General features: G+C 35.4%; 1 protein-coding gene across 1 annotated transcript in view; it reads right to left on the bottom strand.

Moving 5' to 3' along the window:
• Positions 1-11,887, bottom strand: part of GLS (glutaminase) — a 56,550-nt gene extending 44,663 nt beyond the window's left edge. Inside the window, exons 1-7 of the mRNA XM_029085275.1 lie at positions 11,878-11,887; positions 11,271-11,325; positions 10,016-10,112; positions 9,406-9,527; positions 3,093-3,222; positions 2,292-2,371; positions 249-412 (exon numbers count right to left, since the gene is read on the bottom strand). Coding sequence (XP_028941108.1) covers positions 249-412; positions 2,292-2,371; positions 3,093-3,222; positions 9,406-9,527; positions 10,016-10,112; positions 11,271-11,325; positions 11,878-11,887 — 658 coding nt within the window. The remainder of the gene's footprint in view (positions 1-248; positions 413-2,291; positions 2,372-3,092; positions 3,223-9,405; positions 9,528-10,015; positions 10,113-11,270; positions 11,326-11,877) is intronic.
• Between the last annotated feature and the right edge of the window lie 363 nt (positions 11,888-12,250).

Genomic DNA, 12,250 nt, shown 5'->3' with positions numbered 1-12,250 from the left:
CCTACAGCTGCATATTAGCAAATAGAACAGAAGTAATAAAGCATCTTCTATTAGCATTCTCAAGTATGTAAAAGCGAGTGACAAAGAATAAGCATACCTTGCTGATGGCAAGATATTTTGGGATGCTGTCTAGTAATAAGACTTGAGAGGTTACGGTAAAATGAAAAGACTGAAGAAAATGTGTAGCTTGTTTTTTTATTTTCTAAAATTGAGTATTTGCATTATTAAGTATTATATATATCTCTTACCATCTTCATTCAGGAACAATTTGTTGAATCTTAATCCACTAGGCTCTTTACCAACATATCTGTGCACATACTCTGTGCCAAGATCATTAACAGCAATAGCATATTTCAAAGGCTTTACACAGGACTGAAGACAAAATGGAACTTTGGTATCGCCAACAGAATGCCTGGGAAAAACACAGATAAAGAGTTCTGAAATTTCCTGTTTGTCAGCTGCAGCAAGTAGAGTGTTAAATGCTTCATCCATTCTTTAACATACTAGGACTATTAAGAAAATCACAAAAAACCCTAAAGCATATTATTGTTAAGTCTCATTTTAAAAACTGGAACAAAAAGATTTAAAGACTGAACAATTGCCTCCATAAGCTAAGCATAACAAAGTCACTTGCTGGTAATTACTGCAGATGTAACAAAATAAAAGCAAGTTCAGAAATGTGTTTGTACCAGAGCAAAAAAATCACCTTAGAGCTCCAGTATCACACTTAACCTACTCAATTGCAAACCACATACTCAACAGGGCAGAGCTGACCCGAATATAGCCACTACATATATTTATGTCTATATAAATACAGATAAGATCCAACTCCAGTTTGGAATTCAAGAGCAATAATTAAATAATTGTATTTACGTTTGCTTTGATAATGGCATAGGTATTTTCTTACAATTATTAAATGCCATCTTCTGGAAAGTGTACTTTCAACATCTAAGTCAGACTGCATCGTGAAATGACTCATACAAGCAGCAGATGCCGCATCTAGAGCGAAAGTCTCCAAGCAACCACTAGTCTGATGGCAACATCAGAAACGTATTTGCTTCTTTTCTTTGCAGAAAATGTGGAAAGGTTTCAGAGAAACTCACAAAAACACTTTGGCATTATAAAAACTGACATTACACAACTCTAAACATTACAAAAATTAGCATTATAAAAACTTTGATTAGTACGTGTTATAATATCCAAAATAAAATGCTAATTTAATGTATTTAAAAACAGCTTTACTTTTAAAGCTGTCTTACTATGAATAGATTATAATTTAGATACTTAAGCAGGGAGCTGAAAAATACTTCAACTCACTTGTATATGGCTAGTAAGAAACAAACACACAGTCATAAAAGATCACATTAAAGTGAACTCCAATCCATAGCCACCATAAGCAAGTCTGATGCTCCTTCAAGAACGCTCCATTCAGCCAAGATGTACCAAACACCTAAAACTTATGTTACTCCGAATATGCAATATGACCATATCAAACTGCAGGACAGTAGAGACATGCAAGCTGATGAGCATCTCACACTGTCTAGTTGCAAAGGTGGACACAGAATATTTTATCTTATTTCTCAGCTAGATGGTGAGAGATACTCTTTTATATTTGGGCTCATAACTGTCTCTGCTACACTGAGTCACTGCTCAAGAAAAAATAAAAATAAAATCACTCTAGCCATATCTTAAGACCTACATACATCCTTACAGGAGAAAATTTAACAAACCTGAAAGGAAAATCATGTTAAGTTCTGTTAAGTTTCCATGTCTCCATTTTCTTTTTAAAAAATACAGATCTGAAAACTTTCAGTGATGCATAGTGATCATATAATAATGCTACAACAAGAACACTAAAATGCAGAAAAAGAACTAACTTTTATGTATAACATGAGCTACAGAAAAATTAATACAGCTCAAGGTATGGGTACTATTGGACAAAGCTCTTCAACTTCCAAAGATTAATACTATGTAAGCATTGTCTTCATCTTGTCCTTTGGTAAACACTGAAATTACCCACAGCTTCATTACTGTGTTTGGATCATGAGCGCAATATAATCCAGCCTCAAATATAGTATTTACAGATACTATTTAAATAATATTTTATAAAAATAGCAAAGTAATTCAGCTTAACTAGAGAAGCTGAAAAAAATGCCAAGAAAGATGACCAAATGGGTTTTATTTCAACACCAGTAAAGCTTTTTCTTTATTAAACCATGAGATATCATGCAGTACTGTGTGTCAGATAGTTTAAGTAACTGAAATAGCAAAATCTGTAAGTTAGAATATACCTCTGTCCATCCACTGTGCAAAGTGACACCCCCCACAAATCAGGGCTGAACTTGGCCAGCTGTGGAATATAGTCAGCAACCTAACACCATGTGAAATAAAAAGAGACATTACAACATCCAAAATTTTTCACTGTATATTAATATATGTTCATTAAAATAAACACCAAAGGAAAGGATACACGAGGTACAACTGGATTATTCTACTAATAATCACCTAGTATATCTAAAACTTCATTACAAACTATTATATTCACTAGATTATTATAAAACAAAACATTTTATCAAAGTACAAACTTCAGCACATTCTAAGAAGAATCCATTCTATGTTATGCATGTTTAGCATTTTCAAATCATAAAAAATTTTGGTATGTAACAAAGTCTGGGGTTTTTCCAACTAACTTATTGGAAGTAAGCACTAGAATAAACTTTAACTACTAACATAGGTATGGTGTTGACAATTATTTCTGTCACACAACCCAGCCAGTTGTATAGAGTAGCGTAATTTTTTTAAGTTTACTCTGACAAATTATACAGCAGTTTCATAGTTTCTGTAAAATAAAGAAAGAACAACACCATTTTCTCACTCTAACCTCAAAACTGTAAAAGACTGTTAGAGTTAAGCAGCTGTATTTCTAACATAGTTCACAAGTTGCAGAGCAAGGTAGTTTTGGAAGTTCTGTTATTAGTTTAACATTTTGCTAAAAATGTTAAAAAAAAAAATCTGTCTACTTAACAAAGAATGTATTTGGTTAATACCAAGAGAACTATAGAAGTTTGAAGTTGAATTCACAAACAGGTTACCTTTCCTCCAGATTGTTTTTTAGCACTTTCATATAGTTCATCAATATGTGAAGTAAACGACATAAAATCTGGAATGACAAACTTCCTCCTGAAAGCTTGAGTAAGCAACACAATATTACTTTGTACACACCTGCAAAAAGTTAAAAAACTTTATTAGTATAGAAGTACTGTCAAAAAGCCTACTTAAGCAGCAATTGCATGCTATTTTAATAAAGACTGTCAGTCCCTTGAAGCTATATGCCTAAAAGAACATGTCTTTATTAGAAAGACTTCTCAATTTTCCACTCCTTAAGTTATAAATTGTTTTAAAACATATTTAAAATTGTTTAATTGCATTTGTTTTTATGCTTTTTTTATTTAAAGCCCTTATTTGAAGTTTCAACTGTAAGCCTGTACTGCAAGCTACTATCGATTTGCTCTCAAGTAGCATCTAAGCCTGCAAAAGGGATCTAAGGCAGCCATTTCTTCAGAACAAGGTATGTGACAGCCACCTAACCCAGCCCTTGTCCAAAGAAGCGCTAATTTCAGGGTTAGATCAGACTTCTGACATTCAGAGTTGGTTTCTCTTACTTGCAACTGGTTTCACCATGAATTGAACAAGAACACTGGCAACAGACCAAACTGGAACAAGTTTCCACTCTGATAAGAACAAAATTCTGTGGAAGTACTTCATAAAGTATTCTAAACTAAAGTTAACAGTGAGCAGCACTGCAAGTCTCTTGCTTCAAACTATCACCAGTTAAGGAATCTTTGCTGCCTTTTAACCCACAATGTATGATCGCCCACGCCCTCTGAACATCAGCCCATCTGGTATATTTAAAAAAAAAGATGAGGTATAAAGGAAAGGCCTTATCTAGGAGAAACAGAAGAAAGGAAGGATCAAAACACAAGCTGAGACATGCTGCTGAAAGCCGTCTGTGAGTGGGGGGTGAGAGGGAGCAGGGGAGGGAATCAGGAGCCACTATCGCATCAGTTGAAATATGAGCTGATAAAGGGTATTAAGAGCCCTATCCCAGTGGAAGAAGAGAAAGGGAGGTTTAACACCAAACAATTCCCTTAACACATTCATACTATCCTGAAACAAACTGTTAATACAGACAAATGGAAAGTTAGGAACATCTAGACCCATATTACAAATAAGCCCATATCCTACCAATGAAGGAAGTAAAAAATTTAGAATAAAAGTAAAAAATCATTTTTAAGGAAATACTTTCACTTGGAATAGATACTTCCAATAATCCTATTATTAAAAGTCATTATCAGTTCACAATGAAGTTGCATGAAGACCAGTGAACAGGCAGAATTAGCTTCCCTTTGAACCCCCTTCTTTTTTCAAAGCTTCAGTTTGAACTCCTTTGTACTTAGGAGACTTTATCCCAAATTCAAGTGACAACATTTTAAATGCTGGCAGGCACTACTCTACAAGAGGGAAAGAAAAACAGTAGAGAAGTTTCCATTGTACACACTGACATCCTAAGGATTGCTCTGTCTGTAATAAGCTGCTTTGTTAGCCTATGTTAAAATAGCAAGTGAGTCAGTTTGGTTGTAATTTGTAATGCTTATCCACTCCTTTTTTACATATCTTGCAAAAAATCATGGTCATTTTTGCTCCTAGCCACCTCCAATTAGTTACCTACTCCAGGTGCAACAACTCCTTTTTAAAAATAATTAAGTTATGGCAGCTGTATGTGCAGAAGGAATAACCTTCAGATGCACTTCTACATTGTCTGAATCACCTCGACAGCATTAAGCATTCTTGTAAGAAAAAAAAAAAAAATTAAAAAAATTTGAAGTTTACCTAAACCTACTAGAACAACTCAAAAATACAAAGTGTGGAAAACAACAAGGCAGTATGCACTGAAATACAGTCCTCTGAGACCACATTATGTTTCTGAAACAGGAAAGGTATTTATACACTTACCAGTTCACACCAAGTCTAGGATGCTCACTTCAAGAATTTAATCATTTTAAGCTAGAAGCTGAAACTCACTGCAGAAATAGCTATGCTGGTTAAGGACATTATCTATTTCTGCAAGAAGTTATTGTTCTCAGACTTCTGCTGAGGTCAGTGTCTGGGTATTTATCCTGGTACTCTTTAACCCAGGCAAATCGTATGAATTCATAGGCATTAAATATGGAGTTTCAATTAATCTAGATGGGTACTCGTAACATGGACATGCATGGACAAAATTAAAGGGGTCTTAGTAAGCTCCAATTAACGGGGCAGTAATATTATCAGTCAACAGAGGACACTAGCCTTGACAGCCTCTAATATCGGCATCTGACATCTCCTCCTCACTGGAGTTTCGAACTGGTTTATGTTCCAGGTAACCCTTCGGAGACAAACACAGAAGTAGGAAAAGACTGCATGGAGAAATTTAAGTAAATGAATATACTGATAAATAAAAATCTTTCTACAGTCAAACTTTTATGAACATGTAGCCCTTATCGCCAACGTACTTTAGCAACGTTCAAGATAGGTACACTAAAAACTTCCCACCTCAAATCCTTCCATTTCATAATCCTTCCAAACTTCATAATCTCACCCTAAAAAATTCTGTCTTGCCAAATCCCAATCCAAGCACTTCTCCCATTTGAAAATATGTCTTTTCAAATTATAAAACTTCCCTGATAGATCTGGGTTAGGAAGATTAGGATGCAAATCTTACAGCCGATAATAACTTTCAGTGATTTGTATAACGTGAAAGTAACAGCTTGGGTTGTTTGGGGTTTTTTGAAACTGAATCTTTGGTCTCTAACATAAAGTTAGGATTACTTTGTTTCCTTTACCATGGAACTTGTTACATTTATCCATTCTTTTTCGAGTTCTGGCTATAATTGTGGATTTTTCCTACACAAAGTAGACATCTACTAAAAATACAGTCTGAACTCCCACCAATTCTGAAGAACTGTTAGGCTACCCATATAGCTGGATCAACACCTTTTTTTTTTTCTGTTTAAAAAGCTACGGTATGAGCATTACAGAAAGGAATGTGAAACTCCATTTCCAACTAGGAAGACTAGGTCTGTAGAAGTGTTCAGTATTTTTAGACATTTTAGGAAAAAAGTGACATTATTTTGACAAATGAGGTATGGATATTATAACACAGTGGAAGTCCTCTACATCTGCTATCAAAAGCGTCCTAATGGCTCAAGCCAATAGGATGAAAGCATTTAAGAATAACTGGATTAAGGACATCTAAAATGAAAGTTTTTCTCAGGATTTGCTACCTAGATTGAGAGAATGGCATAGCCACTTGGAAGCAAATAGATAACCCTGTTTGAGATCTGGCAACAGATTGTCAGGTTTATGCTTAGAACATAACATACTCAGATTGCTGCTTCCTACCTGCAGCTCAGAGAAGACTCAGCTAGGAAGACCACAGTTGAAGGTCAATAAAGCTGGACAGACAGCACCTTGTGACTAGGGCTAAGTCTACAAGGCCAAGTAAATTATTCTGAAAGGGAACAGAGTTTAAACCTCAGAGTTGTAACTGCTACTCAGCAGCTACCATCTCACTCAAGCACACATTGCTTTAAAAATAACTCAGTGCTGACTGCCTCATGCCTTTCCTTTCCCCCTGTCATTGACCAAAATATTGTTAGTTAAGAAACAAGGCTTTTTGCAAGTCTTCTATTTTTCTATTAGGAATGAGCTCTGAGTTAAAGGAAAAGCTAAGAGAAGTAGGAGAATTTCTTACAAATATTATCAGAACTTTTTTTCTACAAATTACCTACAACATCATAGATATAGATCTAAAAAATAGGATATGTCAAAATGCGCACACTTCATGTGGAAGGTTAGAGTGCACCATCTTCCATATCTGTTAAGTTGCCCAAGTTTCATCTAACAACAGATAATACTACTACTTTAGTAAGTAACACTACAGCTAGGGTAGCCAAAAAAAAAAAGAAAAAAAAAGAAAAGAAAAAATCCCCATAGCAAGCTAACTAGCATGCTCTGCTGCTTGCAATAAGCAGGCTGCTCTCAGTGAGCCTGCTACAAAGACCACACGTTACATTATACACCTGCAACATGAACAGCTACTTCAAGAAATTTGTCAAGCGCTTTCTGAAATGTGCACCAGTGAAGCCTTCAATTCAAGAAACTCTGGATTTGGCAAATTAAAAACCCAAGTTGTTCTGCCTGTAACATAGAGATTTTTTTCCAATTTTTTGTTCAAGTGGAGAGCACTGCAGAGCCAAAAAATCTTCAAAATAAAGCAAGATTAGTCAAATTGGAGTCTTAACATTTAGAACACTAAAAAGGTGTTGAAACTTACATTACAAAGACAGACAGTACAGATGCAAGAGCTAAAATATTTTACGGGTAATTTCTACTAGACTTGATTGATTTAGTCAAGCTTATGCTATCACTATGCCACATCACTTAATCCTGATGCTTTATTTGACCTAGCAGCTTTGGATTCAAATTCAACAGGAGAATTACACCACTGACTTTTATGTTTAGGGAACTGAAGCTTCAGACTCCCGAGGTAAGTACAGCTGAGTAGATGCTTATTATATTGCACACCTTAAACACTTGGAGAAGAACAAAAAATACAGGAACCTTGTACAAGTCTCCACAACACAAATGCAGTGTGCCTAGGAGGAACAGAGAACTGAAGTTTGCGGGGTTTTAAATTATAAAAACGGTTGGCACCTGCTGCTGCAAAGGAAAACCTGCCATGTGAGAACAGATCTACCTCTCCATCCTCTTTATGTTTGTCTTTATGTTCAAAACTCTTTCTACACAACAAGTAACTGTATAAGCTTTCCACAAATTATCACAGTAGCAACCACTCCCCTAATACAGAGGATCAAATCCTAGAGATATGATGTAGAACACAGGCTAATCTTCAGCCCTCTAATTAGCAATCACGTGTCCTTTTTTTTTTTTTAATACAGAGCCCTTGTCAAAAACATAATTCATAGTTTACTACTACAAACAAGCTTTATAGTATAAACATAGTGCATAATAGCAAAAGCACTTCCTTTCCAGTACAACCATAAACCCAGGAATGTTTCTGACTCAGCAATTTAGAGTTTCTACTGTGCTGACAAATAACCAGGGAAGACCTGGTCTTGAACTTAAACACAGGAATAAGTTAGTCCATGTTGTACCTTTAAGAAGTACCCCACACTGATTACAGAGTTGACTGGTTTGCTATTTGTCACACACACAGATACTCTTATTTTCCTCAATGTACTCCCAAAAAATGTTGATATATATTAAAAGGAATATAACATACATACTTTCTGTTTATATTTACACAAACTAGGTAAAGATATAGTCCAGTATAAACATACACTGTATACTATGTATTTTATATACTTATATGTATATAACATATATACACAATTACTTATGTAAACACATCTTTTTTTTTTTCCTCACACATACACATATATATTTTAAATTGTAACTGAGAGGAAAGAGTACTTCACAGCATTAGTTCACAAATTAAAAAATGCTACAGAACAAAAATGTACCAATTTTGACAAATGTATACTCTTCATGAAAGAAGCAAGTTTTAGATATTATGTCATTTACCCTATAAATTGAATAAAAATATAGACTCAAAAACAGTCTACAAATTTCGTTTCAAAATTTAAGAGCCTCTAAACTTACAAACTCTTGATACACAAAAACTGTAAGTAGGGGAGTGAAGGAGCATGCTTGGAATGAACTGAAGACAACCTGAACAGTGCTTATATTGTTCAGCTAACTGACCACAGACTTCTCTTAAAAAAAAAACAAAACAAAAAAAAAAAACTATCACTAACATAAGGCACGTAAATCTTTTCCAAAACAGACCAAAGCTGTGTCTGCAGTCCTAACTACTCTCACCTCAATATATCTTGCAATTTAACTTTACTCTATTTTTCATTTACTCACTTTTAGAACTAACTACATACCTATCCTGAACATCTCACTACACAGAAGCAGCATCCTGAACTTCAGATTTAAAACTGATAAGGCAGCAAGAGAGAAGTTTTATGTACTCATACTAAATGCTTCATGTCGTATCAATTAATTTATTTGGCATCTGACCGAGAGTTGCAGTATAGGGTCAGATACACGTGCAAGCAACACTGATACATTAAACTCTTGTGGAGATCACACAATCTGTCTGCTGCGTGAAACCAGAGAACAAGCTCATATGAAAATAGCATCAGTGGGAGTGTGTGTTTGACTCCCCTTCTAATTACATGTAGATTTATATACCTTATGTTCTCCTAAGACAGCAGTCAGTAACACACACAACATTCATTTAAGATTACATAGTTACATTATTGACAGAAAGTTTACTTTTTAAAAAGGTCTTTGTCCAGCATAACACCATCTGAAGTCGTCTGAAGGGTCAGTCTTAACATATCCATGCACTCTTTCAATCGGGGATCAGCTGTACGTAATCCTGTAGATTTGAGTGCCTATTACAATAAAACAGTAATTACTACAATGAAAAAATATACTATTACAATCAAGTTCTCTACTATGCAGTCCTATTTATCAAGATAAGAGACATCTGCTCCTGTGTTCTCACCATGGAGACATTTTGATACCTTATTGATCCTTTCACCATTTTGTCTGCATCTGATGTCAAAGGCTTAATGTCATCTGAAATCCACAGTGGTCCAACTACATTTTACACAAGTGCAAACACTACCCAGCCCTGCCATAGACACAGAAGCTTTCAAGTATACTCTTTTGCATAGCAAATAAGTGAATAACAATATTAGTACACCCATTCTCTTACTTAATTAAAGAAACAGCGTCGGGAGGGCAGAAATACAGTTACATTCCTTGCTGCAGCTAACCACGTATAACAAATGCTTTGCTTTATATTCTTACATTTAGAATGTTAAAAAAACCTTGTCATAGTTAGCTTTCATATAGCACTCTGGAAGAGTAAACTTACAGTTATGAATTTATGAACTGGTATTTTTTCTTGTCCTTCTGCAATAGTATAGAAAAGTAGATCTTCTAAGCTAGGAAGGAGACCTTGCTTCACTTTACTGGAAAAAAAAAGAAAACATGCATAATTAGTTTGGTGCATATTTTTATTTATAGACATTTTTGCATTGTTCACAAGGAAACGCATTTTCACTACCAATACAACTGTTACCTTTAATTTCAAATAAGGCTTTTATCAGTGAACACAATTAATTCAGCTTTAAGTAGGAAAAAATTTTACTGTTCAAAGTAACATATATACTCCTTACAAAGCAAACCTTTTTAGCTGCAACATAGTCATGTTTTTACTGACGCACCTTTTTTGCTAAGATTATACTTAGAAACCATTTGGAGCAGATTTATCACTTTTCCCTCTTCTTGATGTTACAGAGGACAGACATGCTATTTGCTCAGAGGATAAAGTATTTAGAATTTAGTATTTATGTGCCTCATAATAAAGCTGTGAGAGCAGACAGGCACAATTGTTCCACAGGCGAGAAAAAGCAGATATGATGAACGTGTATTATTTTCTTCAAAACTGTCCTGTTGTCAGTAACTCCTAGAAGGAGTCATAAAGCCCTTCTCCTCCTAGAAGCTTACGTAAGCCACATCAGTTACAGTGAAAGCCAAAGCCGTTGGCAGCATAATACAGTAACTCGAACCAGCTCAGGCAGCAGAAGCAGTAACTCATCGTTCATACTTAGAGTAAGTTAATGTGCAGTGTAGATTCATCTTTAATGGTCACTATGTTTATCACTGTAAATACACTGGCTCTCCAAGCATTCCATGAGTTAACTACTTTCCTCTCAGATATGCTTCCTGATGCCTGCATCTTTTTTGTAACTTACATCTCCCTCTTAAGTGAAACATGAAGGAAATCTACCAGATGAAGCATCGAGAGTCCTTCCAAGAGAGAAAGCTGTAGTACTGATAGCTTTCCCTCAAAGCTTTTGGAAGTTCTCTAAAGGTTGAACCTCAGAGTTTCACCTTCCCTTGATATTCCAAAGCACCCTGCAGCAAGCAGGAGCGCAAGTCTGGACTCAGTTCTTTATGCTTCCCCTGTAAGTAGAGCATCATAGCATACAGCTGGAATGTACACTTCCAAACTGCCAGGGGCAGCGACAGCAGAGGGCTTTGGATCAGTCCTGTTAGTCCCCTAAAGTGCTTGGGCTTGTTTCTAGGCAGTCAGTTTCAAGGAAGCCAATATTCTGATGTTTGACAAGCAAAAATAAATAAAAACAAAACAGTTCTCTAGTAAATGTAGACATAAACTACCTAAAATGCAGAGTATGCAGTCTTACATTACCTTAGCCATCGATTTTAATGCTCAGTCTAATAATCTAATAATATTGGCAACACTTTGTTACTATACTGTAATATATAAAAGCTATTGCCTGAAACTAGAATGCTGAGTGGCAATTTACCTATTTTTATACACATATACATGTGTATACAAAAAAATAGGTCTGAATTCTAGTCATGGAAGTTTTCATAAGATTAGTAATTCTTTGAATATCAATACTCAGGGTTATAACTACGAAAATAAAATACTAAAACTAACCACAGAACATACATATGTTACCAATGCAGTCTTACACACTGACAAAATACTAAAACTAACCACAGAACATACATAGGCCAATGCAATCTTTCTTACACACTGATGTTACCAATGCAGTCTTACACACTGATGTTAATAATCCCTCCTCTCCTGAGACTAGCTTAGCCTAGCTCAACAACAGGTCAGATTTATAATTATTTGTAATAAAAATCTGATTATACCCAAATACCCTTCCAAAATTAAGACAACCTTTAGACTGCACTCACCTCCCTCCATGCCTCATAACTAGCAGTGAAAACCAGCAGTAAAAAACCTACTTCTCATTTTCCGATTTATTTAAAACACTCTACTTACATACTAAGAACAGAAGACAGCTTTGTAAGCCAACAGAACTTCCCTTGTCTTCCAGTCTGGATTTTTTTATTTTTTTTTTTCCCCAAATGATGCTGGCTGACTAATGCACAGACAGTCTGGCAATTCAACCAAGACAAACGCCTGCAACTACCTCAAGCAAGTTACTGAACACCCTTTTTCCTAAAGAAAAGTCAAGTCTTCCACACAGCACATTTTGCTTTCAGTCTTTTGAGACCAGTCTGTCCAGTCAAGCCAAGAGAACCAAAACTACTAACACACCAACTA

This window comes from Antrostomus carolinensis, unplaced genomic scaffold, assembly GCF_000700745.2.
Source record: "Antrostomus carolinensis isolate BGI_N321 unplaced genomic scaffold, ASM70074v2 scaffold5726, whole genome shotgun sequence".
NCBI lineage: Eukaryota > Metazoa > Chordata > Aves > Caprimulgiformes > Caprimulgidae > Antrostomus > Antrostomus carolinensis.
This window is presented reverse-complemented; position numbering and strand designations above follow the sequence as displayed.